Source organism: Coturnix japonica, chromosome 23 (genome assembly GCF_054131305.1).
Source record: "Coturnix japonica strain WE chromosome 23, WE-NBRP24, whole genome shotgun sequence".
Taxonomy (NCBI): Eukaryota; Metazoa; Chordata; class Aves; order Galliformes; family Phasianidae; genus Coturnix; species Coturnix japonica.
In genome coordinates this window covers 3,094,520-3,122,125 of record NC_140685.1, presented here as the reverse complement: position 1 = coordinate 3,122,125, position 27,606 = coordinate 3,094,520, and the positions used below count along the sequence as shown (strand labels likewise).

The 27,606-nt window shown below is 42.9% G+C and overlaps 1 protein-coding gene across 4 annotated transcripts in view; it reads left to right on the top strand.

Moving 5' to 3' along the window:
* Positions 1 to 27,606, top strand: part of COX10 (cytochrome c oxidase assembly factor heme A:farnesyltransferase COX10) — an 89,116-nt gene that overhangs the window by 3,059 nt on the left and 58,451 nt on the right. For 2 of the 4 annotated variants that reach the window (XM_015879736.2, XM_032448310.2), the window contains exon 4: positions 7,271 to 7,395. The exons of the other annotated variants lie outside the window; for them this stretch is intronic. In XM_015879736.2, the coding sequence (XP_015735222.2) occupies positions 7,271 to 7,395 (125 nt within the window). The remainder of the gene's footprint in view (positions 1 to 7,270; positions 7,396 to 27,606) is intronic. 4 annotated transcript variants of the gene reach the window in all.

Here is a 27,606-nt window from a genome sequence, read left to right as displayed (position 1 = left end):
GTAATACATAATGGCTATAAATAATTTCTTTGCCAAGTGGCAGTGTTATATGTAGGGGAAGCTGTAATGATCTGACCAAAGCTTTACGTTTTGTCTCTGTCAGGGCCAAGAACAGAAATATTTCCTAAGTCCTTACTGTGGTGCTGTCTCTGGAGAGTGCAATAGATTCTTGATAATAAAACTGTTATTCTTTGCCATAACAATTTGTTATAACAGAAATCCTGAATTCAATTTATTTTCTGAACATTTTTGTTCCACTGTATGTGTTTTCCTTGCTGAAATCTTACTGACCACATAGAACGTACAATGGCCATTTACATTATAACCCATTGAGGAAGCCTTCTAGCTCTTGATGTTGGTGAGACATCTCACCTTCTGGACTTCACTAAACTGATCTTGTCTGTTTGTCCAGATGTTCCTCCTTGTTATTAAAAAACAAAAGCTCAAGATGTCTTTGTTTTTTGCTGCTAAAGATTTGAGTTAGTGCACTTGAGGGATGGCAAATGTCACTTGATACTTTAATGCGTCCCTTTTACTTAATAGCCTTGGTGATTTTAGATTTAGGCTTATAAAACTCCTACTGACACATTCATCAGTTCTCAGGATTATTGTACTTCAGGTTTTGCAACAGCTTTGTGACACGTGCGGTCAAAATTGTTGCTGCTTCTTTCTGTGTGTGTAGTAGAAATGCTAAGATACAGCTTGAAGCAGTGATAGAGCACCTGGTGGGGAGGCAGGGCCAAGGCAGGGGAGCCCAGGTGTATGCAATGCAACTGAGTTACTGGAAGGGGTGGAACAAAGATGCAGCCCTTCCCAGACCTTATTTAAGGGTTGGCAATGGGGGCAAGGAGATCTTGTTGGAGATCTCTATGTACCCGAGGCCTTCTAAATGTAAGCAGCTTCTTTCCTTTATTTCTGTACCCATAGCTGCTGTATTTGAGCAAGTCCTCACTTGCTGCAGCCTAAACACAGCAGTGTTTCACAGAGCAGGAGTTTCAAGAAGCGCCCTTAGATGAAAGAGCATCTTTTTTTCTGAACTCTCTTTGTATGACCTCACTTTTGCTACCAGACTTCATAACAGCTTCTGGTAGTTCTTGTTTAAATACTGAAGACAACCTTGCAGACAACAAAATGCTGTTCTGTTTTGAGGTGTGGGGTTACTGAAAAGCTGGGGAAGGTGAAGGTTACAGAACTTCAGTTGGTCAAAATCTGTCATCTTCAGATGTGCTGGGGAGGTAAAGGGATGGACTTTGCAACTGTGAGAAAAGTATAAAGCTGTAGGAAAAAAGTTAATCCCTCTTCGTGCAGCAATCTTCATGTATTTGGCAGGGAGATGTTACAGAAACTGGGGAGTATAAAAGCATGAGTTTGACTTTGGATGGAGAGGGGTTTGTTGAGGAGAGTTCTGTTGGCCCTTTGGGTTGTAGGATAGCATGGGAAGCAAGAAGGAAAACTATTGGGTGTAATGCGTGGAGCTAGAAAATGGCTTTAGTTATTTTTATCTGAGCTGTGTTATCACGTGGGCAGATCTGTATTCTGTACAGGGTATGGTGGTGGAGGCCTTTGGTTTATTTATTTCTGTTATTAGAGAAGAAAATAGATTCTCTGAGGTCACTTTTATTTCTGCCAACGACACGCAACCCAATTCACTTCACCCATGGAGTTCTGATAGATCTCATATCCTGTGTGTTGTTTTTGGCGGGCTCTTTATTTATACTCTTTAGAGTATAAAATAACAAAAAAACAAACTGTGCATTATGCTAAAACGGGCCTTCCTTATGCCCCCATCTTTTCCTGCTGCTGAAGTAAAGAGTGTGTTTGTTTGTATTCTGAACTGTAATTCACCTTTGAAAGGAAATGAGCTTAGCTATTACCATACCCTCCTGCCTCATGTAAACTATAGTTCATAGGACTCTGCCATTAGAAACTGCCTCCCCAACAGAAAGGGATTTTTGTTTATGTTCCTTTGCCATAAGAAATGATCAGGGAACTTTTAATTCCTTGTTGTGTAATCTACCTTTTCGGGTTCGGTTTCCATCCTCTCCCATCTCTGCATTCTCTGCTGTCTGAACAGCTGTCTCTTACCCTCCTGGCACTTGGAAAGTGAATGCATCTGCCTGATAAGTGTTCAGAATTACAGATTTTGTTGTTTTCAGCTTTATCGCAAAGTTCACGTGGAGCTGAATAAAGCAAAGAGAAATATGGCTCTGCGGTAATTCTGATCATTCATAATGTGAACACATTCAGAACTTCAGGCTCTCTCAAACTTCATGTAGTGTAGTTGCAGATGAAAGCTGGAGTGAGCTGTGCAGGGGAGTTCAACTTTGGTTTTGAATGGTGGGGAAGTGTGACGAAGGCACAGTGTGCAGAACATTGGATGTCCTCCTTAGTGAGCTGTGCTTTGTGAACACAGCCTCATTGTTGTTCCTGTACTAAGGGCTGTCTTGCACTTTGCTCTCTTGGTGTTGATGACTGGTTGACAATACAGCGTGTTGTGTAGTGCAGGTCTGAGCAGTGGGTGTGTTTTTTTTATCAGCCAGTTGTAAATGAAATTGCTGATTTCTGAACAGCTGTGGTGTTTTTATCTGCATTGCAAACTCATTGTCTGTGGGGCTGTGTCTTTAGCTTCTCTCTCTTCTGTGCCTGGAATCACTGAGGAAATCTATTAATCTATTAACATATGATGAACATTTCTATTCTGGTTACAGAAGTCTTGTTTCATGTCTCATTTCATGTCTCGTTGGCTGGGTTTCTTGCTTTGGTTCTGTGCGCACAGCATCCATGAGTCACAAGAGGCCTCTGAGTGCCTTCAGAAGGCCGTCTAAGCTACTTTTTCCCAGGGCAGGACCAACTTCAGGTGTATCATTGCTGACTTCATGTTGTTCTGTTCTAAAAACCATCCAAGGATGGGTAATAACCAGCTTGACCGTGCAGTCTGCTGCAGTGTGCTCATGTCCTCTCTACTGAAAAGCTTCTTGATGTAGCCCTATTTTGCTTCCATTTTAAGTATATTACTATTTCTTCAGGCACTAAGAAATCTGGAAACTCTAAAGCTTGTTTTGCTGCTTTGCTCTCATTGAGGATGTGAGATGTTGTTTGGTTGTGTCTCAGAGAGTTCAGCCCAGAATCCTGTTATGTTGACCTGTATGTTAGGAGAGAGTTCAAAAAGGCAAGCTTAGGGGTGTTTGTACCTTGGTAATTCTAGAGTCATTTGTCATCTTTAATAGAGGCATTCCAGGGTTTACCACGGAGTGGAGAGTGGAACTTGCTGTGCTTTGTCCTTGCTTGGGTGCTGTCTGTGCTATGGGCTGACTCCAGGGCTGGTGGAATTGGTGCTCCGAAGAAGCCCATGGATTTGTTTGGTGTATGTTTTTAAGGCAGAGATTTATGGGTTGTTCTGCTGCTGTCTAATCATTGTTAGCTCCTTCCTCAAGAAGGAAGATCTGGATGTTCCCAAATCAGGGGCCAAAATTCCTTTTGGAAGCAGAGTTGGAAGAATCTGTGCTCTTGTTCTCAATTCTTTTTTACATCTGCTTTTAATAAAACAATCCTATTTTATTTACTAGAAAACAACCAGAGCTTATTAAATGTATTGCTTACATATGGATTTATCTGTGTAGTAGTAGTGATCTTCCTGCACAGGCACACTGCAGTGGAAATGGGGATGTGTGCTCCTACCTGGTGCTGTGCTCACTGACACCCAGCTTCATCCCTGCAAAATAAAGATGATGGTTATCCAGCTTTGCATAATGATTCTGAGCATTGCTGAGCTGCCAAGTGGTGAAGCATTGATGACTAAATAAGGTGTGTGTGTGCACGGGCTGAAAGTCTGCTTGCAGCTGCCCTAGTGAAAAACAAATCCGTTTGCTTTAATGGAGTTCCAGTAGGTTTCTCCTTCAACTGAGAGCAAAATTTATTCTTTAAATTGTGGTTTTAATACAGCCAAAAACTTTGAGAAAGATTCATCAGTGTTCCTTGTATCGATTGTTACAAGTCTACGTGTATTTTTTGGTCCTAAATATATCTTACATGCCTGTCACAGTAGTTCTGGTTCTCTGGTTATTAAAGCAGTAACTATTATCCTATCAAAGAAACAAAGCTTGATAGCGATATCTTACTCGCAGTTGCTGCAAGGAAAATTGAAGAAAGAAAAATAAACTATTACTGCAGTTTTCCCACGCATTTTAAAGTTGTTCAACAGTGAGAGATTAATGCTGTTTGCTCTGCGTTATTGCACTTGAATTTTATATGAGATGATTTGTTTCAAGTGAGTGTCCCGAATTTGTTTGCTTCAGGAGTTGGGCTGTCTGTAGTGTCCGGGTTGTGATCTGCAACAGAACATAGATAGGCCTTTTCCTGCCTTTACCTTCGCTGAAAGCAACATGTGATGCTTGGGGAATTCCATCAGCTTTTGGAAAGGTGCTCCCTTATAGGTAGTGTCCCTGATAGGAGCGACTCTTGTGTTAGAACGAGGAAATTGTGTCTTAAAATAGAAGTCCATGTGCTTTTGTTCTTCTATATATGCTGATGTGTCATCAGTGCGGGGACAGAAAGGAAACCTAAAGCTGAATTGGTTTGCTTTGGATTTCTTACCCATTTATTTTGGCTTGGCTACTTTTTAATAGGAGGTAAATGGAACATAGCGCAGTGATTTGCATGCTATAAATACAAAGAGTTATAGAGGCAGATTACACTACAATGAAACTGAAAAGGAATGCCAAGAATACAGTGCACTATAGGCCTTTTGAATGTGCTATTCTGGAAACACCATTCACTTTCTTTTTTGCACCAGTGCATTAGCGTTTTTGTTTTCATTGACATTGAAGTTGTAGACAAACGTGCCTTGTTAATTTCTGCTAAAGATGTTTAAAAGATGTAAAGTTAGATTTAGGTTGAGATCATAAGTTTAAATCCTGGCTTCTTTTTGAAGATAATGCCAGCTCTCATCAACAAATCTTGAAAGGATCAATTCCATCTATTCTATAATAAGGTGAAGTTAATTTGGTCCCTAAAGCACTAAGCGAACAGAGATTAAAAAACAAACAGTCCATGACCTCATTCCCTTGATGTGATCTCAGTAAAATATACTTTTCCTCCACCAAGAAAGTAGAAGAGTAAATTATTGCTTCCACAGTGAAAGAAAATAAACTTTTCCATGCAAAGAGAATGTTTTCTTGCTTGCTCTCAATATGTTGCATTCGAGCTGTGGGATGATGAGATGAGCAGCAAAGCCTTGTGCTCAGAGCACAGCCCTGGCCAGCCAAAGTACCTGTTGGAGCTGGCTGTGTTTGAGGATGTGCTGAGGCCTCTTTGTAACAGGATCCCAATAAGTAGCACTGAAATGACTGGCTGAAATTAATCTGGGGAAATCAATTGGGCCTTTAATTAGCGCTGTAGCTGTACTGTATGAGGATCCCTGTGAGGTCAGTGTACGGTGATGTTACACTGACTGTTTGCCAATCTGCTCCACCTTTCCTCTTCAGTAAATGAGTTGGTGTTTTCCCATAATAAATCGGTGTAAAGTGCTCTCTAAGATAAGTTTTAATTAAATTCTTGTCTAGAAGTGGAAGGGTGATTTATTATGCCAGAAGATGAATGCAATCACTCTTAGTAATACAAGTGCCACTGTTTTACTATCCCCTTTGGGGTGTATTTTTTTTTTTAAACTTGGTTATAAACCAATGAGTTTAGTATTTTCTCATTCACTCTGTTATGAAGGATGAGTTTAGAAGCTGTGGAAGCAGGATGCCGTGCCTCTGACTCCTGAAGAAATGGGGTGCAGCACTCCGAAACAACAGTCCTGTGTGTCTGTTAGTCTGCCTGGGGATTACGGGCTCTGCTGTGATTTCACAGCTGCTCAGAGGGATGAGGCTTCATCACAGGTTCGTGGTGGCTTAGAAGCAGCTGAAAGGAGCTGTGGGGAGAGCCAGGTGCTGGTGTGGGGAGGCAAAGCCAAAGCTTTGCTTCTTGTAAGCCTTGCGCTTGCAGACAGCTCGTTTAACAGCCATCCCGTGAATCCATCACGAGGCGAAGTCATGTTTATAACAATATTAGATACATTATTATCATAATATTCAGCTGCTGATGGATTTTAATACTTAGAGGAAAGTTTTGATGAGCACCAAGTCATCTTCAGCATCGTTTTATGATTAAATCCTAATATTCTTATGTAGGCACGGTTCTGGAAAGCAGTGCTTTGCATGTACATCCTTGCTGACGGGTCCCTGCCGTGTCATTTACTTTTTCATCTCAAGTAACACTACTCAGCAGTAATCCCAGTATTTTCAGTCAGCAACGGTTATTTATTTGTCACTTAACTTTGGATAAACAGGAGGCTTTGTAGGAATTGGGGAGATAAGGACATTTGGATTCTTTAATGCATACCTTTAATTTGAGGACTGGAACGCGGTTTCATGCCAAACGTTTTTTAACTGCTTTGTTTAATGACTGAATTAATTTTTGATTGTAAGTTTTGAGGTCATAAGCAAGAAATTTAATAAGTTCTGCCTTTTAGAGTACAAGAAGTTTTTCCTTTCGTATCATTTCTTGCCAAATGCAAGTTTTGCATGACCTATTATTTAGGTGATTACAGTATTAGGACTGAAACTTGGGTAACTTTAAAGATGTGATTTGCAGTGCTATGCTGAAGCTATAATTTCGGATGACAAAACTGATCTGGATTTCTGTTAATCCACTGGAATTTGGATGTCTTTAAGTGTCGCTAACTCTGTGTGGTGATGTGATTGTACCTACTGCCTGAGGTGGGCATATCCCATGGAAGCAGCATAGCAAATGCTTGTGCATCGAGGTTCCTGAATGCACCAGGTGTTGTTTACATATCCCTGTATCAGGTCTTGTGCTCTGCTTAAGTAACTTCTTTAGTATGATGTAAAATGCATCTCAACTTGCAGTTTTCCTTACTGTTTTCTTCTGTGTTAGACTTTGCAATGGTATGTGTGTTATACAGTGCATTACAATCCTCTATCAATCCATGCAGCAAAGAGTACAGTGCTTTTATTCTCACTTCGTCTAATTATATGCTGATGGGCCTGGGTTTCTCATTTCATCCCTGACTGTTCTGCCTCTCATCGTTGCCTTAGTTAGGCATTAACGGTGCTTTGTTCTTGGAGCTACTTTGATTCAAAAAAGAAGTAAGAAGTGAATCTGCACTGGGCTTCTTACAGGACTTGCACACCTTACCACTAGTGGTGTGCATAAGGGAGATAGTTTCTTGTTGATGCCCTGAACTGTGCTCTTGCTTGTGTTGCAGCTCTGGTGGTAAGCACGGCGTCTGCTGGCTTCGCCATGGCCCCTGTCCCATTTGACCTGCCTTGTTTCCTGCTCGCCTCTCTGGGAACCGGCCTGGCTTCCTGTGCTGCCAACTCCATCAATCAGGTCAGTGCCTCGGCCCCTCTATGAGCTGCTGTGTCCCAGCTTTGGGAATGCTGCCTGCTGGGAGTGAATGGCAGGGTGTGCTGTGCCTTCAGCTGCAGCCCCAGCCCTGGGCTGTTAAAACTGACACCACGGAAGGGAGACGTGTCTGTGAATTAAAGTGGTGTTGCTAGGCACAGTGTGTTTATTCGGAATTAAATTGATGAGGTTTTAAGCCTCCCAATAACAATGTTTATCTTGATAATACCGTGCATGGATCACTGCAAATGACACAGGAAGAATGGTGTAATTGGAGTATCAGAATAGCCAGCAGGGCTCCAGTCTGATAGACTTGGATGCTGCGTTGCATGACCTTGTGGGATCTGTCTGAAGGAAGGCTCAGAGCTGCCTGTTCATTGAGTGAGATGTTGGTGGGGTTTGTGCCTGCGTTCAGAGAACTGAATTATAGCCTGAAATCAGGGTATCCCCTGTGTGCTTCACTGAAACACACTGAAAGTCTCAGCCTTGGGTAACCATGTCATGCTGCAGATGTAGTTGCCTGAGCTTGGCTTCCTCTCATGTGTGGCATCTCTCAGCTCTTCTGCAGCCCAGCTGGGAAGCAGAGTTGCTGTTACGTTCCTTTGAATCCCCAGAGGAGAACCAAACTGGCAAACTTGTGGTGCAGAGTGGAGTTACAAAGCAGCCTGCAAAATGAATGTCTGTGACACCTTTGCTAGTGTGCGCTTTGTGGGTTCTGCAGTCACCTGGGTGCTTGAGTGCTGGGGCTCCTCTGATGGAGCAGAGCACAGAGCTTTGCTGTGAGCTGCCTCCTGCAGATGCCCCTCTGATTAGTCTTATTGATGCTTAAACCTCATAACACCTTAGGTGCAGACACCTATGTGCTCTTTGGGGTTGCATTTGTAATGCACCTCTTGTTCTGACTCAGATAAGAGCAGGTGGTTCTGCTTGTCAGAGTTAAGAATTAGGGAAGGCTGCCAGCCTTGTGCCTGTTTTGCCGAGCAAACAGAAGAGGTGATGCTTTTTTTTTAGTGCCCTGAAAATATTTAGTTTAAAACACTTAAGTACCCTTGAAAAAATGATTTTAAGACTGTCACACTGTGCTTTATGAAGGATGCATTCATGCATATGTTTCACACAGGGAGGTCTGGACAAGAAAGCTGTTGTAAGGTGAAGTGCTTTGATAGAATTTCAGAGATGTCTTTTCTCCCTTTCTGCAGGTTTGTAATATTTAAGGATTTGTTTTGGGACCCATCAAATCCTTTGAAATATTTACTGTTATATTTACTACCATATTTACTTTCCCTTTTGACCGAGATACTGCTGGACTCAAAAGGGAATTATTTCTTGTTCAGACACTCTTGTGTAATGTTTCATTTGTGAATTCAGTTGCATCTTCCTACAGACAATATTCATGCACCGAAAGCTGCTTTTCTTTCTCTTGGGTTTCCATGTATTGCCTGATGTTGTGTTTTGCCTTTTTAACCTCTTGCTTTTTGATCTCTTAAGATATCTGTACCAGGAAGCCGATATGGAGTTTGGGATGGGAAAGGAAAGGTAGAAGTGTGATAGTTTTGTGTCTGGGTCTATAATTTGCTGCTTACTCAGTGCCATCTCACTGTAGGGACAGCTGTGTGCCCTCTCAAAGTGTAAAACTCTTTTGCACAATTGGGGCTGAGTGTTTTAAATTTGCACCCTTGCCTCTTTTAGTCTCTTACTTTGCTATTTAAGCAGGCCTTCAAGGCAGCTACTCTTACTAAGGAAAACAGAGCAGAGTTGGTAACAAAGCAAAAGAAAACAGCTGTGGTTTATGACCTTGTCTATCAATAGATCCTTTCAGTTGATGATTATGCCTTTCCTGATGTTGCTATTGGTGCTGTTTGTGTCTGAATGGGCCGGGGATTTAATTTTCAGTGAATACTGTAAGCTGGGATATGTCTTGACCTCTGGGAGGGAGCGCGTTTGACTTGGAACTTCCTTTTATTGCTACTTTGTTCTGTCCATTGCTCCCAGCTCACATCCCCTTCCCTGGCAGCTCATGACTCATGTTTCCCTCGCTGCTCCTTGCTGTCCCTCAAGGACCTCTTTCTATGATAACCGTCTTTCCGCTTCCCGCGTTGCTATAAATCTGTGCATCTTTAAGGGCAACTCGTCTTTCCCACCCCTCATTTCCCTGATAAATCTGCATTCGCAATTTACGGTCCCCAAATATGCCGTGGGAAGGCAGCGCGTTGATTGTGTCAGATTCCTGCCCGTGATTTAGGACAGGATGTGAAGAACTTGATCCTGTGGAAATGCAATAGAGATTCCGTCATACTCATGGATGCGCAGTTACAAACTTCTGAATGTTCCTATTCTGGGGTTTGTTTTGACTTTTTTCTTTATCTCTTTCCCCATCGGTGCAGTGTGGTGGGAGCCAGGGCTGCCCTGCAGGCTGAGCTGAAGTTGGATGCATGGGGGGTTGCTGGGGGTAAAATAGTGGAGGTCTGGCTGGGGGGGTTCTCAACCAAGGGCATGCATTTATAAACAAGTTCCCTTTGCAGCCCGTAACTTTTGGCTGTCGTTTCTGATGCAAGCAGAAGTAATACATTATTATGACAGTTGTATGATGCTGGGTAATTATTTAAGAAAACTACTTATTTATTTTACAAATGACAGGGGAAGAATTGTTTGAATTATCTTGGAAAATACAGATTAAAAAGTAGCTGAGCTTGGGCTTGCATTAGCAGGAAGCACAGTGTGTGATCTACATTAAAGTCACTTTAGAAGTTTCTTTACAACGTTACAAGAGGAGCACCCTGCAGTAAGTTGTATTGGGCAAAGGGCGAAACGGGCTTGTAGAAGATGTAATGCGTTCTGATGATCTGGGTATGTATCAGAGGATCCTTTGGTTATCCTGGATTGAGTGTTGGGTCTTGAGCACGGGGGCTTACGTGGGAGTTGATTCCTGCTGGAGGTGCTGAGGAAAAGATGGTGTTTTGTTTCTCTTGTCCTCTCCCAGCAGTTCTGCCTCTGCCTCACTTCTCCCCATCGCAATACTTCAGAGCTGTACGTCTCACCTCATCTAGCATCTTAGTGGCACGCTAATCCAGTGGTCCCCAGTTTTCTTCCACATCATGCAACACTGCGTTATATCCTTCAGCCCTTTGCTATTGTACTACAACATGTCACCACGTTTCAGTCCCACCTGCTCAAACTGCTTTCCTCTTCTTTCTTTCATGTAATGGCAATCTTTCTTTCCTAGTGTAGAAGCAACTGGAAATTATTTTGGACAGGTGTTCCCCATTGGTGTCCTTTCTTTTTGAAGGAGCTGCTATTTCGCAGTGGTTTTAATTTAAAAAATAAAATACTAATTAGTTTACCAAGGAATATTAGGAATAGCTTGAAATGCAATTTTTCCATCTAACATCACAAATTCAGCCTGGAAAATCCCATTGTAAGAGACCAGACGTTTTGATTGCGGTTATGGTAAGGAAATGGATTTATGCTCCAACTAGTAAACACTGCATGTTAATCAGACTAGAACAAGTAATTATTCTGAGCTTTTTACTTATAAGTGCTTTCCTGACTCGTTCAGCATCCTTTGCTGGAGTAGACGTAGGAGAGGGTATTTCACATTATTGTTCCACAGAGAAGTGACAACAAAGAGTAATCAAGATGTTGGTTTTGCGATAGCCTGGTGAACACTCACCTCATCCTGTGTGTTTCTACGTGTTGTGCTCATGCTGTCATTGAAATGGAGTGGGAGAAAAGGATATGAAGTTAGCTGATAATCTGCTGCTGTTTCTTAGCTCTGGGTTGTTCTCTTTCTTTTTTTGATGGTTTTTGGAATCTGAGTCAAGTTTCGAGGAGTAGAGCCTTACATTTATATTGCGGAGAGAACATGTCACTTGAGAGACTTCTGAGATAGTAGCCTCTGATTTATGGGGAAAGAGATAAAACATGAAGAGATGTTTACAACACAATGCATGGCATTAAAATGTTAAAAGAATCGCACGCGCGTTTTATATGTCAAGTACATTCTTCTGTAACTGCAGCACGGTTAAAAAGTGGGAGAGAGCTGTAAAGATGAAAGCAGGATGTTTAAAATGGTTTGAATTTAGTAACTGAGAGATAAAATGATGTGGTTGGATTTGACTGATGGCACCTTGGAAAGGAAGCAGGCTGGGCTGCGTGTCTGAGCTGAAGCTGGAGAGCCAAAAACAAGAGCCTGGTAAATATGTTAATTGGAATGAGAGAACAAATGTGAGGATGGTTCACATCCCTGTCCCTTCAGGGTCTGGTCTGATGGCTGCCTTGGGTTTGTGATGTCAGCCTCTCCTGACAGCTGTAATCCCATAGTGGTGCAGCATCAGTGGGTGGGAAGGATAAGATCAGTGTTTAAAGAAATGGGGAAACCAAGGATCTGAGTTAGCTGCTAGCTCATGGACCATGGGTATCACCTTCTGTATTGACTCCATGAACATTTGGGTGCTAGAGATGGGCACTAGACCAAAACTAAACTAGGGTGGCCTTCTTTCCTTGTCTTTAATCCACTTTCTATCTCTGTGCAGACAATGGGATAATTGTAGTCTTTGATATTTTGCTATTCTTCTTAGACCACTAACTTCTTAGACCACTACTCACAGAGCAGCTTAATGAATGCTGGGAAATTAATAAGCCTACTTAAATAAACAATTGCTGCCCTCTCTTCCAAAAGAAGTAAACTGAAGTGAGTGGTTCTAGTATATTTTTGTTGTAAAATCATGTGGTGATGGTTAAGGCACTTCCACTCTTCCTGAAAGCACTCTAACACTCTTTATTTTTGTCATACTTTATGGTCATGTTGTACATTTCTCAAGTTCTTTGAGGGCGTATAGAGGAGAAGGTCCTGCTGGGGTATTCATAGTGGATATATTCAGGTATGTACAGTGCTGGCACAGAGGCTGGACCAGATCACCTATGGAAGTCCCTTCCCACCTCAGCCATCCTGGGGTTCTGCTGTACAAATACAGCTCCACTGTACGTGGGTGATGCCATGGATTGCTGTAGTTATCATCTGAATCCAGCATTGTTATAATTGTTCTTACAAAAGTGGGTTAATCAGCAGTGCTTGGAGCTCAGGGGAGAAACCAGGCAAACTAATCCATGTCCAATGAACAGTTCTTAACCTGATGGCCAAAGAGTAGTGTCATCTGTTGAAGTCCTAACGATGCTCTCTTAGTCCAGCGCTCAATCAGCAAACTGATGTTTGTTGTGTATTTGCAGTTTTCTGAGCTGATATTTAAGATCCATAATCTGGCTGAAAGGAGTAGGAAGAAGCAAGTTGGGGTGTGTTTTTTAACTTGGAATAAAATGTTATGAAAGAACTCATAGCACAGGTTGTCAGGAATCCAACACCTTGTTCCTCTCTGAAGACAGATTGGCTGTGTTAGCTTGCTTGCCCAGTCGAAAGTGTAATTCATTTATAAAGGCAGAAAAACACCCACGAGGAACTGGTTATCCCAACACCTGTGCTGTCGAGAGGAGGAGGGCGGCTGGAGACATGCTGCCAGTTTCCAGGGTGAAGAGGAGCCTTCTGCTTATCAGCTCCACGTTTTGTTTCAGGGCTGTCGAGCAGTAACAATTATCATTTTATGTGCATGAGACACGGTGTCTGAAACAAGTTTTGAGTATTAACTCATCCCTTCTTTCCCCTATTGTCCCCCTCCCCCCCAGCCCCATCAAACAGCTTTCATTTGGCACCTGGGAGGTTTAGTGCAGTTGGGTCTGGCTGACCCCGTGAGTGCTGGGCTTTTCCACTTGTATCTTCTTTTATTTATGTGAGCTTTGTAAATATTCTTGATTCAAAGTTTCTCCATCTGAGAGATGTTTATTGCAAGATGTTTTTACTGTGGATGTAAGAATGTTTCATGTTGGGCTGTAAGACCCCCAAGTAAACTCTTTGCTTCCTGTGGCTGTAAGAAGGGATTTGAAGCGATGTGATGTTACTTGTTGTATTCCTTTCAGAGCTGTTGTGGTTTCTGAAGCAATCTACAGAGAAATCTCTTAAAAGGGCTGAAGCAACAGAAGAAAGTAAAGCAAGGTTTAAGCTAATCCCTATGGCAGGGGGGCTGGAACTTGATGATCCTTGAGGTCCCTTCCAACCCGAGCCATTCTATGATTCTAATGGAGAGAAAATGATGGTTAGACACTTGGATTACTGAAGAAAAGAAGAATAGCAGAAGGCTGACAATTCCCCAGGGCCTGTTCTCTTTATTTCCCTGTGAAGAAATTGAAGGCTAAGGAGAGAGCAGCATTAGCTTATTCTATAGCCCCCAAACCAGGTTTTCTTTGTTGTTGTGCCATCATACCTAAACTTTTCCTATCGAACACGTGCTTTATTAGATGTCTGAGGGCAGGTAGCGAGAACTTGGATTTATAACAAACATAATAAGCTGTCAATCAGACCCAAGCTAGAAGAAATGACCTTTAATAGATGCAGATTAACTCTGGTCAATGTTGGAGGTTTTTCCCCATTCTTTTCAATGTGTTGTCCGCTTTTTTCTTCAAAGCTTTGCAAATTCATTTTGCATCTTCCTCTAGCAGGTTATTACAAGGCCATTTCTGAGTAAGTACACTTGTTCTCAATGCCAGAGGTGTGTTACATACAGCGTACTTGAAAAATCAGGTAGTTGCATGATTGGTTTAAAGAAATGTAGAAGGATCCTATAAAAGCTTTCCAAAGCTTTGAGTTTCCAAATCAAAGCGTTTTGTGCCTGGCTATTAGCACCTTTCTCTTCCTGGTGTGTCCTGGATGAGCCCGTTTGCCGGCGCTCCCTTGTTTTAGCCTGAAGTCCATCAGCATCACCCCTCCCTGTTCATTTGGGATTAACACCTGATGCATCTCTGTCTCCCTCTGAAGTTCCCTTTGTTTTGACTGAGCAGATTGCCTGCAGCAGGCGGCCGGGCCTTTCATCTGTACACCCCCCCCATTCGCCCCCAGCGATCAAAAGATTGTCAGCAGTGGTTATTAAAACCTGGTGTCTGACTCGGGGTGCGGGGCTGGATGTGCTGGAGGCAGCTGGGATGTAATTTACAGTATATAATAAATACAGAAGAAGTGCAACACTGGAAGTCTATCTTGAGCTCTAAAGCGAGCTGATATATGCTGCTTTGATATTTTAACTGCTAGACAGCCTTCATTAGTGGTCATTGAGGATCATAAGTTACGGCTCCGTCAGATGATTCATAATTGCAACAGTTAGATCGAGTTAGCGTGGAGGAATCCTTGATATCGAGTGGGAATGGCTCCGCTTGTGGAGATGTATTTCATGAGCAGTGGAAATGACGAGCACTAATGAGAACCAACCTTTGAAGGAACGATAAATTTTAAATGCAGAGATTATCTTTCCAAAGCATAAATTATTTGACCTAAAGCTGAAACTTGATAAAGGATCTTGGGAAAATGGTATAAATTAATGCATACCATTGTTGGAAGAAATTCTCTCTCCTCACGTGCAGATTGAATGAGTGTGGCACGTGAAGAGGTTTAGGAAGAAACTGGAGAGGTGGCACTTGGAGCTGCATGGTGTATCCTGAGAGCCACAGAATCATTTGAGTTGGAAGGGACCCTTAAAGGTGGAATGAAGATAAATAGACAAGTGTTGTTTTTCACTGCTTTGCCTCCCTCTGTGTGTTAGTGTAGAGCTTCAGGTTATCAGGGAGGTGAAGTGAAAATGTTATGTTGGGGTTCTTTTCCATTTTATGTATATCAAAAAAAGGGGAACCACAAGGAGTGGGCTCAATGAAGGGGCTGCACATGCAAGGAAAGCAGCCCTTCTGTTTGCTTTCTCCTCAGCTGGATTTGCCCTTTCCTATGGCAGGCCTTGGTGATGCATGTGGTGCAAGAGTGGATGCAGGGGGAACTCCTGTCCCACCTGATTAGGGGAGCGTTGGGGTGATATCTGCAGAAGCCACTTCTGTGCATAAATGAATCCCTGATGTGTTGTGAGACCATGGGATGTTTGGCCTCATTAGCACCGTACTGAAACGCTCTCTGAAAATACTGGAGGTGAGTGAGGTACAGGGAAGGAAAGAATTTGCCAAATGATTAATAGTCAGGAGTACTTTGGTGGTGTGGGGTTCCCTTTAGATCCAATGCCAGCTATCCCCTGGAAACTCAGATTGCAGGCAGAACAAAGGGATTTCAAAGGGCTGAAATGATGGAATGTGGGGAGAGCACTAGACAAAAGGGAAAGCGTCGTACTTAACAAGATTTATCTGGCTTTTTGATCCATAGGGGCAATGCCTTTCTAAGCTGAGAGAGGGAAAAGGGAAAAATAACTCGTCAATATTGTCTGTATTAAATATGTTTTTGACATTTTCTGAATCAATAAGAGTCTCTTTAGTCATGAAACTATTAAGTTCTATAACCTGGTTAGATAATTATGGAAATGTCATCTTCTTTTCATGATTTAAATGGTGCATATTTGCCTTACTTACTGCCTGGAGCCAGGCTGCTGCCCGGCCCAGCAGTGGCAGTGCAGCCCTACAGCTGTATGGCTCATAAGGGTTAAGGCTGATTGTTTCCTGGTTCCCTGAGCCAGTCTGTAGGGAACAGCTCAGTGTAACACTAACCCAGAGCATTCTGAATCCCTTTCCTTTTGAATGACTTCAGTTTTTTTCCCTTGAAATTTCAATGGTTGAGAAATACTATGCGAATAATGGGAATTCAGGTTCTACTTTGTCTTCATACTGCTGCGTTTGATTTCTGTCTGGTGAAACAGAGTAAAAATCCCCTTTATTTAATATTGAGTGACCCCTGCTGCTGCTCACACCAAATTTTGTTCTGTGCATGTTTCACCATCCAACCTGCTTAGCCCTTGGCTGGGGGGAGAGGGGTAGGAATACAGGGCATGCTTTGCAATTAGCAGGTAGGGCTGCAGTGAGTACTCACTGCGCCCACATTTGTATGGTCTGCAAGACTTTAATTTACCTAATGTGGCTCCTGACTCACATACGGATTTTGAAGCAAAGTTTTGAGCAAACTTGATTCTGCCAGAGCTCAGTAGTGGGTTGTTGTCGTTTCTCTTCAGGTGAGTGGTGTCCTCAGGGAACCATCTCTTCCTCTCTTGCAGTTGAGGATCTTGGCATGTGCTTCTTCCAGCACAGGGTGAAGAAGCAGTTGCTGTGGGTGTTCCCCATGGAAGTGGTTGAGTTTCAATAGGGATCTGGTGTAAATCTAAGTCTACATAGGGCATGCTTGGGTGAGTGTCTCTGCAACCCATGCAGTAAGTAGTATCAGAAAGACTGGAGGCTGTGTAGCGTGAAATGCTTAATTATTTCACCTCTTCTTTCCTTTCACGTTAGTTCTTTTTTTGTTTGATTTATAGAAAGTTCAGCTTTCCTGGTAGCTTAACGCAGTGACCACGGTGACATAATTCTTTTGATTTTTCCTTCAAGCTCCATAGGTGGTTTGCTGCAAAAGCACCTCTAGGATTGTCAGGGTAGCAGGTCATGAGAGCCTGCTGAAGCTCTCTCCTTCACAGGGGAGGCATCAATAAATGCATTTGGTTCCATTTCTGAGAACTCCCTGTCATGTACAGTAGCAGTCATCCGCTCTTGTGGCATTTCTGTTTCTGAAGGCTCCATAGCAGCTCTTGCAGGCAGCCTGCAGGTCAAGGTAGATGCAACTAACAGATGATCCTTTCCTTCATGTCTGTACTTAGCAAGTTCTCCGTGGTAGCACAGAACGTTGTTATTTTGTCATTGCAGTGCTGTCTTTTGAGACCCCCGTGATTTTGGAGCTTAAGATAATGATGCCTGACCTGCAGAGTTTGCAGTCTTGAGTCTTTCCTGCTGCAGGATAGGGACAAGCATATATCTGCCTTTAGGAAACAAAACCTCTTCTTTGAGTCGTGAACTTCAGCATTTCAGGGGAGCGTCGAGGGAAGGTTGGAGATTATTGGCCTTTAGAAACCAAAGATGGTGGTGGTTGTCATAGAGGTTCTAATCTGGAGCAGAAAGAAGCTGAGTGAAGCATGTTAGAACCCAGAGCCCATCCATCTTCCTTTTGCATGTGGTGGTTCTGAACCTCAGAGGGGTGATGGAAGTATTGGGATTTGGCAAAGCTCTTGCTTGCTGGTCAAGCTATTTGCTACTAGGATTTGCTAGAAAGCAGCACATGCCACAAGAAGTAAGAGACATTGAGAGTTGATTGAAGCTGCTATAAGTTCTTATTCTTAGAATGCTTTTTAATTTCTCCCTGCTCACAAAGTTGGGCTGGAGATTGCTCTAGGCACCAGCCAGGGATGTTACTTGCTTCTTGGAAGCCTGCCTGCTCTATTCAAGAACTTTCCAATATGTCATCTGCCTAATTTATGATGGGAAGAGCTAACGTGGCATGTGCCATACTGATGTTGCCAACTCCTGGGGCGTCTGTCAGTTATCCTGAAAGATCTTTTCCACCCACGGTTGCTGGTGGTTGGATATCTTTTCTTTTGAGATCTCTTCTGCTTTACGTAGGTGCACATCTGACACGTTCCTTGCATCTCTGCTGTGCTGAGAAGTGACCGTCCCTATTGCACCAAGACCATCAGTGGTATCCCCAGTGGGATTATAACACTGGTATGAATAGAAAGCTGCAGTAAATTCTTTTAAAACATTTTTATTTGTAGTCTCGAATAGCCATTTACCACTAAGTGACTTTTTAAGAGGATTCTAAGCGTAAGCTGTTTAATGAAGGAGTAAACCACAGCTCTGGGCAGTAATCCATTTCTTCTGGGTTTTATGACATCTGTATGGAAACTGAAAGGAGAGGTTGGTTTTCAATACCAAAATCATTAGGTGCATCATTCAGATTAAAAAGCACAAGGCATGTTGAAAGCATCATTAAACTAGGATGAGAAATAAAATGGGACACGTGCTTGGAAATATAAAAGTCGTAGCAGCTTAATAATATAAGCTTTGACTTGAAACCAAACACGCTGGCAGATCTCTGAGGTTTTGGTATTCTCAGGTCACTGGAAAGGCTAACTCTGTCTGGATCTGTGTAGATTATGTAAATTTTTGAAGGAAAACAGACTTCTCGAAGATGAAAATCTGTCCCCATAATCTTCCTTTTAAGACTTGTTTCTTATTACAGTCAAGATTTATGCTGATGCTCCTAACAGAGACATGACAATCCGTTTTAACTTCAGAAAGCGTCGTAAAGGTGATGGCATTTGAAAGCAGAGTTGAGTAGATTCAGCTTCAAACTCGTTTTTATGTTCTGAAATTAGATGCTTTTTAAAATAATGATCTTTTACAAGGTGCATTAAGACTAAGAACGTCTTGTGTTTATTAAAGGGCAATAAAACCAAAATATTATCTTTGAAGGGCATCCTTTGTAAAAATGTTTGTCTGAAGCGGTCTTAGCGAGTAACAGAAGTTGGGATGAATTTAAGGTTTTTATTGTCAATTTTGGTAGCTTCTCAGCTGCCTGCCTGCTCCTCATCCCCATCTGGGACTGGGGTTTTCTCACGCTAAGGAACATTACCCATGAGCTAAGGGGAAGGAGCAGAACAGTGTCTGGAAGGGACACGTACAGAGCATCATCTAGAAGAGTTTCACCTGGGGGAGCTTGGTGCTGCAATCTGTGCAGCTCACATTCCTTATCCTTGAGTAAAGCTTGCAGGGTGAGGGCTGCTCCTGGTGGAAACCATTCATGCCTCCTCTGTAAGGGGATGGCCAGCTTAACTCCCTCCTGACTTGGGTGTTTCTAAAGGTTTCTTTTGAAGTGGGGCCAAGAAGTGATGCAGATGTCTAGGAGCAGGGCAGCTTTTGTAGGCAGAGTTAAAATACTTTATTGGGAGTACTGCTGGAGTTAGAGAAAAAGGATAACCTATAAAACACAAACTTTCTTCAAGCCATCATGTAGCAGTGGTTGTGAAACTCATGTTAACTACAGACTAGTCGTCGTGGACTGAGAACTGGATTTATGCCAGGATTTTGTTAAGGGTAAATCAACGCTGTAATTGCTTTCCAATTCGGATTAAGGAAGTGGCGGTGAAGCAGAAGGTGATGAAGGTTGGTCAGAGTGGAGGAGGTGTTTAGGAGATGGTTGAACACTTGAAAGCAAGGATGAGGGCTCCCAGCAGAAGACCATTTGAAATGGGCAGCAGGAGGCAGCTCCACACCCAGTGCTCCATCACTGCAGGACTCTGTGCTGCAGGAGTTCAGTTCAGTTGTAGAGGCTTTGCCTCTGCTCCTCATTTCTTTTGCATCCTCGGGATTTGCTTTTGTTTCTTTTCCATTCTCATTTTTGCGACAAACAGAACATTTAGACATACAACCAAACCATGTGATTGTTAAACAAAACACTGCTGAAACTTAAAGAAGCTGCACAGTAAATGGCTTTCTTATCCCAAAATCCACCATTTGGTTTCAGTTGACCTCCAAAAACTGCTTTGCTTCTGCTGCTGTTGTTGCTAACCTTTTGTGCTCGGAGAGATGTAATCTTTCTTTTTGGGTCTGGATTTCATTGCATGTGCTTGCGTGGTGGGTTTTTTTTTGCCTCATGTGCTGCAGGTTGTACATCTGCCATTTTCGTGGCTAAAAAACAAAGACAAGGAAGGCTGATTTTAAGTATTTATCCCAAAGAGAGAAATAAAGGAAACAGCAATGCTCTTAACTGCTTTGGATTGAAATATGTTTATCGCAGATAGCTCTTTGCACTGCTAGGGAATGTGAAGAAGTAGCGCTTGGGGATGCTGATGGCAGATCTGCTCTGTTTCACTGGGATCTGGAGCAGAACTGTGAGTCCAAATGACTGCTTACATCCCAAGTAGGCTGTCTCCCTCTGTTCCGTTTAGTTTTCCCAGCTGCCTCCAGGAAGGTTCCTCCATTGGGGCCGTGGTTGCAGAGTATTTCCTTACCCTGTTCTCCCCATGGCAGTTCTTGTATGTCTGCTGGTTCTCTGCAGGTAACACATTTCCATGTCAAAGTTGTGGCTGTCCCATACATATAATCCCAGGCACCAGTCACTATCTACTTCTTCTGGCTTCAGATTTGCAGCCCCAGAGCAGAAGACATTGTTTTCATCTGTGCTTCCAGAGCTGCTTTATGAAATACCTTTATTATTTTTTAAATGCTGGTTAAGTGTGGCTGTACCTCTATATGTGACACTCGGCATATTTCAGAGCACCATTAATTGTGATAATGTAGCATACTGCCCTTCTTTGTGAAATTCAACTCTTTTTAACATCACCACCTTCAAAGACAATAAAAATTCCAGCCGGCGTTTATCTATTCCCATGTGAGGAGTTACTGCAGTGTATATTGTATCATTCCATGTGAAATTCTTCTCCTTAATAGTCTCATTTATACACAGTTGTCTGAGGTCAGTTTTCCATTTTGCAGTTGTCAAACAGCTGTCAAATTAAGAGACCAGATCCCAAAGTTCATTTACATTTTATGCCATTCTTTGAGTGCCTGTTTCGTATCTTAATATAACTAATGATTTATCTACCTATCTTGCTCTTCTTTCTGCACTTGTTTTCCACAGATGTTCACATCCTTTTGCTTTCCAAGAGCCGTCCTTAAAACAAAACTTCTGTACCATGCTGAGGCTGTTTTGTTTGAGGCTTCTCAAGGCAGACGTGGCTGCGTGTCTTCAGTGCAGGCAATGGGAATGAAAGCAGTTTAAATTCAGCCTGGGATCCTCATTTCAATTCCAAACTGCAAAACAAGGCAGCACAAAACGTGTTGGTAGACATTAAAGCAGGGGAAACCTCAATTCCATTCGGTGATCGCTGGTTGTGGTTAATAATTGGCCTGGCTATTGATTTCCCCCCCACCCCCACCCCCTCCTTCAACTTTTGATTTTCCTTTCTTCAGTGGATAACTGCAATTTAAGGGGGTTGTGTTCACAAGTCGTCTTTGTAGTAAAAAAAATGTATTCATTTTTCATCCTCCCGGAATATCAAAGGCAATCAGAGTAGTGAGAACACGGGGAATAAATTGAATGCTGTTTGTGGTTTTGTAGTACGATGATGCTTACGTAGCTGAGTTCCAAGTGTAAATTTATACAGTGAAGAGTTGGGGGTTGTTTTTCTTTTTCCTTTTTCCCCATCAGTGTAAGGATCAAAGGAATATCTCTATACATGCCATTGATGTCTTACTACAAAGTACTTAAATAGCCCGAGGTAACCATCTACTTTATAAAAATTCCTTACAGACAGGTAGGACCCTTGGGTGTTAAATGTATACTTTTGAGTTGGGTGTATTTGCAGGGAAGGAAGGCGAGGGAGATACTATTACAGGCCCAGCAGTTCTCCCGAACACTGAGCTTTCAAAGGCTCTTTAAGAAGTAGCCTTAAATTATGGTCACTGGGGGAAGTTTGTCTGGGTCCACCGTGCCAGAAAACGTCTCTGTGCCATTTCAACGTCATTCACTAACCAGTTCAAGAAGTGTAACTTAATTAACCCTTTGCAGGTTTTAGAGGGGAAAAAAACCCAATCTGGTTTATACATATATATCCGTGCCCTCTTTTATGTTTGGGAAAGGGAAGTTTAAAGACTATTGACTCCTTTTGTGCGAGTCGCCTCAAGACCTTTCGTTTTGCTCTGTATGGGGAAACAATATCCCCACTATTTGCTGCATTTCATAGGCAATTATTAGTCTTTTCAGTTGATGGGATCCGCATTGGGATTGTAATAAAACACAAGTCAATGTGAAATTGGATGCAGACTAGGAGAGCAGATAAAAACCAAGTGAAAATTAATGACAGATGTAAAAGTTATTGGTAATAACGTAGTCATCTTTTTTACAGTCTTTTTCCAAACCGTTTTTTCTATATTTCAGCAGATGTCATCTGAAATCTTCAGAGTAAATCATCTCTTTGATTTGGATTATGAGCTTGAATTCTGAAAGTAGCTTAATTGTGATGGCTTCTGACTTATTTACCCATCAGTTTCTCCATATGAGGGCGTTATGCAGCGCACAGATTCCAGACTGCTGAACTGTTCCAAGATTAGGGTGGCAGTGTGCATGTCCAGAAGCCTGTTCCTAAGGCTTGAGCTGCCCCTGGGTCTACAGGACATCCCTGAGCTGAGGATCTACCCTTGTTGCAGGTTGGAATGGGATACAGTGGGGCTTTGCTCAGTGTTCCTGAAGGAGAATTTGGGAAAGCTGAGTGCTTGCTCAGGGATGGGTATGGACAGCACTGCTAAAAGCAATGGAGAAAAGCCTTCCTTGCTTGTTTTAAACCAAAGCAAGCTTTGTTTGTATGGCATTCTTACACAAGAGTGGCCATCTGAGGTCAGGCCATCAGACACAAGGGTTCTCTACAAAAGGATTCTTGCAAGAAAACTGTTCCTTTTATCTGTTTTGTGCCTGATCACTTCATCTGCTGATTTCCAGTGTTATCACTGGGCAGAGGCAATGACCAGTCACTTCCCTGTTGCTTTTCCACACTGCTCATTTTATAGACATCTCTCACTATCCTTTTTTTTTTCTAGGCTGAGTAAAGCTGCTCCTTGTGGCACTTCAGTGTGGAAACTGCTCTGTGCTTCTAACTGACTCTCTGCTATTTTTAGCCAGGTTTGGGAGCTTCTTTAGAAAGAAGACTCAGCCTACATTGTGCACTGAGGGTATAGGTAGCAGTGCACATAGAGGGCAGCATCCCTTCTTCAGCAGGCATGTGCACGTACCTGCATGCACACACACACTGCTGATGGGTAGAACTGGGAACAGCAAATTTGATTAATCGAGTCCTTAATGTAATTAAAATTAGATGAGAGCTCTTGGGACAGTAATCAATCCCAGCAATCAGCTCTCTCTGGTACACTGTCTTGAGCTTTTATTTACTTTCCTTTTAAAAACAATTCCTGAATAAGGGCTGACTTTCATCGAGCTGTCTATTACCCCCATGCAGTGTCATTTCTGAGGTAAGGTGGCTCACTCTGTAGCCATACTTGCATCTACTGCATGGGATGTCACAGCTGTGTCACCCAGGCCAGGAGTGCTGGCATTGCACCAGCATGCTGCCCTGTTCTTTGTCAACCTGCTGGACAGGTTGCTTGGTAAGGGCTCTGTTTTCAGCCTTTCCAATAATTGTTTTTTCATGTGGGTCCCAGCTGGGCAGGTTGGGAACCTCCTTTGGAGGACCATTCTGTGTGCATTGTACTGCTGTTTAGGAAGGCTGTACAAGGCTGTGGTCTTATGCATTAGGAACTGTGCAGTTTAAAGTTAGGTGGGAGCTGCACACGTAGCTACCCCACATTCCTGATGTAGCAACATTACTCAGAGCTCTGATCTGCAGGGACCTCTGAAGCTTAGAAATGCAGCATAGCTACATCCTGCTGTGCTGATGTACCCACAACGCATCATTTGTTTGCTGTGGTTGATTACTGAAATTAAAGCTAGTAGCAAGGCAGGGATGTTTTCCCCCGTGATCTGTATATAGTTTGGCCCTGGATATACATAATACAAACAAGATGCTGATAAAGTTTTTATTTATTTATTTATTTATTTTGCACAGATCATAAAAATAACAGAACAATTTATATTAAAAAGGTATAAATTAGAGTATTTATAAGTTACTTTTATGGCATATTAGGTGGAATTATTTTAATGCAAATGGTTTATTTCAAGGGAACTGTGAAATTGATGAATAAATCTACTCTGTTCCAGTGCTAAAGATTGAAATGTAATCTTCTGGAGTCCTGCTTCCCCCCCAGCCAATGTCCTTGTGCTTGCAGTAGGATGTAGGTGCTACTAATGCGTGTAACAGGTGCATGTAATTTGACTGCTGAACTAGTCAAAATACCTTTAATCAGTTCATATTAAGTCAAACCATATGGGGCCGTGGCTACTTTTCCTGCGCTGCCCAGGCAGCCGCCAGCGGAGCCTTTGTGGCTCAGGATCCTGCAGCACCCAGCAGCAGGATGTGGGAAATGCCCAGTTGCTGGATTTTAATCTTTCCCCCTTCAAAGTAACAGCTGCAGGTGGTACAAGTGCACAAGGGTCAGCCTGGGAGATTGCAGGGCAGTGTGCTTGCCCCTGTGCCTTAAAGAGTAGGGAATGTCTGTGGGGCTTAGGAACATTTAAGATGCTTCTACAGCAGAGTGGGTTGGAGAACTACCCCCAGTGTGGATGCAGAGAGCAGGGCTGGTGGGCAGCTTTCGGCACCGTGTCTTCTGTGATGTCTGAAAACAGATGCAGTGAAAATGGAGCAGAGATTTGGAAATGCTCAGCTTACAACGTTTTCCTGCTTTGGCCAACCCAAACCATGTTTGAAAACACGTAGCAACTAGAGAGCAGCTTCACTGCTGTCTGAGGAAATGGTTTTATCTGTGTGAACCGCCAGTTCCTTTCACATTCTGGAATAACAGTTTTACCAAAGAGCACTTGAATGAGGACTGAGGAAGCTTTGCTGGAGGACTGGTGCAGCATCCAGCAACGCCGACATCACAGCTGACCCATGAGCATCCCTGTGTGTCTCCTCCTTAGGGATATCCACTTCAGCTTGATGGTGAGTGTTTGATTTGTTTCAGACTCAAGGACCCCACGGGCTCCTTGCTGGGTGTGTGTGCACCCCCTCAGTACCACACATTGCTCTCATAGGATAGCATGGGGGTACAGCATCCTGCTCCCAAACTCCAAAGCCAACTTTGGAAGCCTTTACTTGCCTTGTAATAAAGCAATTTGGAGTGTTATGCTTTTCCCTTTGAAGCTTAATTTCAAGTTGATCAGCTGTACTGGTGGCCTACATTTCCACAGAGCATGGCTTCAGAAATCAGATGATAAATTGACTCCTGAGACGTTGGTAGGATTTGTGTTTTTTTTGTAAGCTAACCTTAATTAACATCCAGCTTCATCTGTGGAGTCTGCTCGGCAGTGGCTCACAGGGAGCTGTATGTGTGTGCGGGGGGTGAGCATCCCTTTGATAGATACTTGAAATAGCCCTGGTACGAAGCATACCATTAAATCCCCAAATACTCTCTGAGTAATTTTCAAGGCAAATTCTGTGTGGTATGTTTGGTTTTGTTTTGTTTTTTTAACCTGTTTCTTAAAGTAAATAGTGTCAAATCATTCATTGAACGACCAGTTTGTTCATTCTTCTAACACAGTGTGAGGAACAAACGCTGACTGTTGTTATTTAAAGTGGTTTTTTAAAGAGAACTGACTTGGGGAAGTTAGGAGGAAATCTATTAGATGGCACTTTGGGACTAGGAGAAACCAAACAGACCCTGAAATGCCAGATATTTTTGATGTAAGTAGTGTAAGGCATAGAAATCTAATGAAAGCTTTGTTAAATGAATCTGTACAGACTTACGTGACACATGAGGTCGCGTAGGTGAGTCCTCCTCACCACCGCTGCTTTCCCAGACTATGCGATGTGCAATGCAGACACAGGGACCAGTTTGGCTTTTCCCTATTCCCCCCATTCTCCCCCCGCTCAGCATTCCTGCAAAAACATTGTTTCTCTAAGTTAGCCATGTGTTAACCTCAGAAATGTTAGTTTTATGGCTAGCGTTGCCCTCATAAAACAAAAATGAATGGATAACGCTTTAAAGAAGCCTGCGTAGGAAAAGGAGTTTGAAATAACATTCTGTTCTGACTTTCCCCGTCTAATTTAAACTACTGTTATATTTTTGGTTAAAGGTTAATGTTCCCTTAATTGGCCTTTTAGCTGTACAGCTGGGTTGGTGGTGGGGCTGCGCTGTGCTGTGTGCCCTTGGAGTGCATGTTCGTGGTCCTCTCAGGGGATGCTCTATGCTGTGCTCTATGCTGTGCTGATCATCTCCCTGTGCCTCCAGCAGTAGAGTTTCACTGCTCCATGGCTTTCTATCTACAAACAGAGAAGTATTTGGGGGACTGGGTTAGTTTACCTGGGCAGGTAAATTCTGACCATCAGCTGTGGTTTAGGGGTAGGAGGGAGTTAATGAGCTCTTTTGATGAGCAAAATACAAATGTTAATAAAATAGAGAAAGCATTTATTTGACTATTTCATCGAATCACCAATGTTGGGAAAGGCCTCCCAAGTCACCCAGTCTGGCCATCCACCCACCACCAATATTTCCCACTAACCCACATCCCTCAGTACAACATCTAAATGGTTCTCAAACACCTCTTAGGGATGGTGACTCTACCACCTCCCTGGGCAGCTGTGCTGTTGCATTTCTCTCTTTTTAAGAGTCTTTTCCTTGCATCCAACTGGAATCTCCCGTGGTGCAACTAGAGGTGACGATAGTGCTTAGAAAACAGTGGATTTCTTGCTCTTACGGGACTTTTGCTGTAACTTTGTCATGCCCAGAATAACTTGTAGCTGAATTGTTGTTCAAGGGGATGGAAAACTTGAGGAAACTCTGTGCTAATTGTTAGAAATGGAGCTTTTAATTGTATTTAAAAAAGAAAAGCACTTTGTGATGTGTGTTTTTATGCCTGCTGAAAGCCAGGCTCCTTGGTTTGAGTATCCAAGCAGTTCTGCTTTATCTCATGAATTTACTATTTGTTTTACACACGCACACCCCCTTTGCATTTATTATCTGAAGAATGATACATTTAATGTTGACAATGTGGGGTCCTGTAAAATAAACACTTCTCTTTAATGCAGTTATTGACTGAGGACAGCAAATGGAAGAGCTGCTCGGAAACCTTTCCAGCCCTATTATTTGAGCATGGACGTCTCCCTTTGCATATAAGCCCCTTTGTGCACATGCTGGAATGCTCCCATTGCAGCAGGCACCGTGCTGCAGCCCCACACACGTGCTCTGCCCACACCATGGCGTGTCTGGCAGTGGTGCTTTGTTACCAATGCACTACTGTGTAGCGTCTGCTTTTCCTACCGTGCCAGAACAGCTTGCACGAAGCCACATGAAAGTTCTCTCCTCCTTCCCACGAGTGTTCTTAATTTATCCCGAAGTCGCGTTTCTAATGGCGGGCTCAAACTTCGGCGCTGTGTGTGGGTTTTAAATTATGGCAGCAAAACCGCAAAGACAAAAAAGCCCACAGCCCAGAGTTTGCAGTTCCTCCATGTAAATCTGCCTGGCTTCCCCCCTTTCTGCTATGGAGAACGTTAAAAGGATTCTGTCAAAATAACTTAGGATCAAGATCTAGATTGTGAAGAGTGGTGGAGTGAGGAATGATTTCTCGAGTGCTTTGGAAGTCGTGGTTAATAGGGATGTTATGGGACGCTGCTCCTGCTTGTGCTGCCTTTTACAGCACTGCCTTTGCACTGGGGCTGTGCAGGGCAGAGCTGCTCCGTGCCCTCC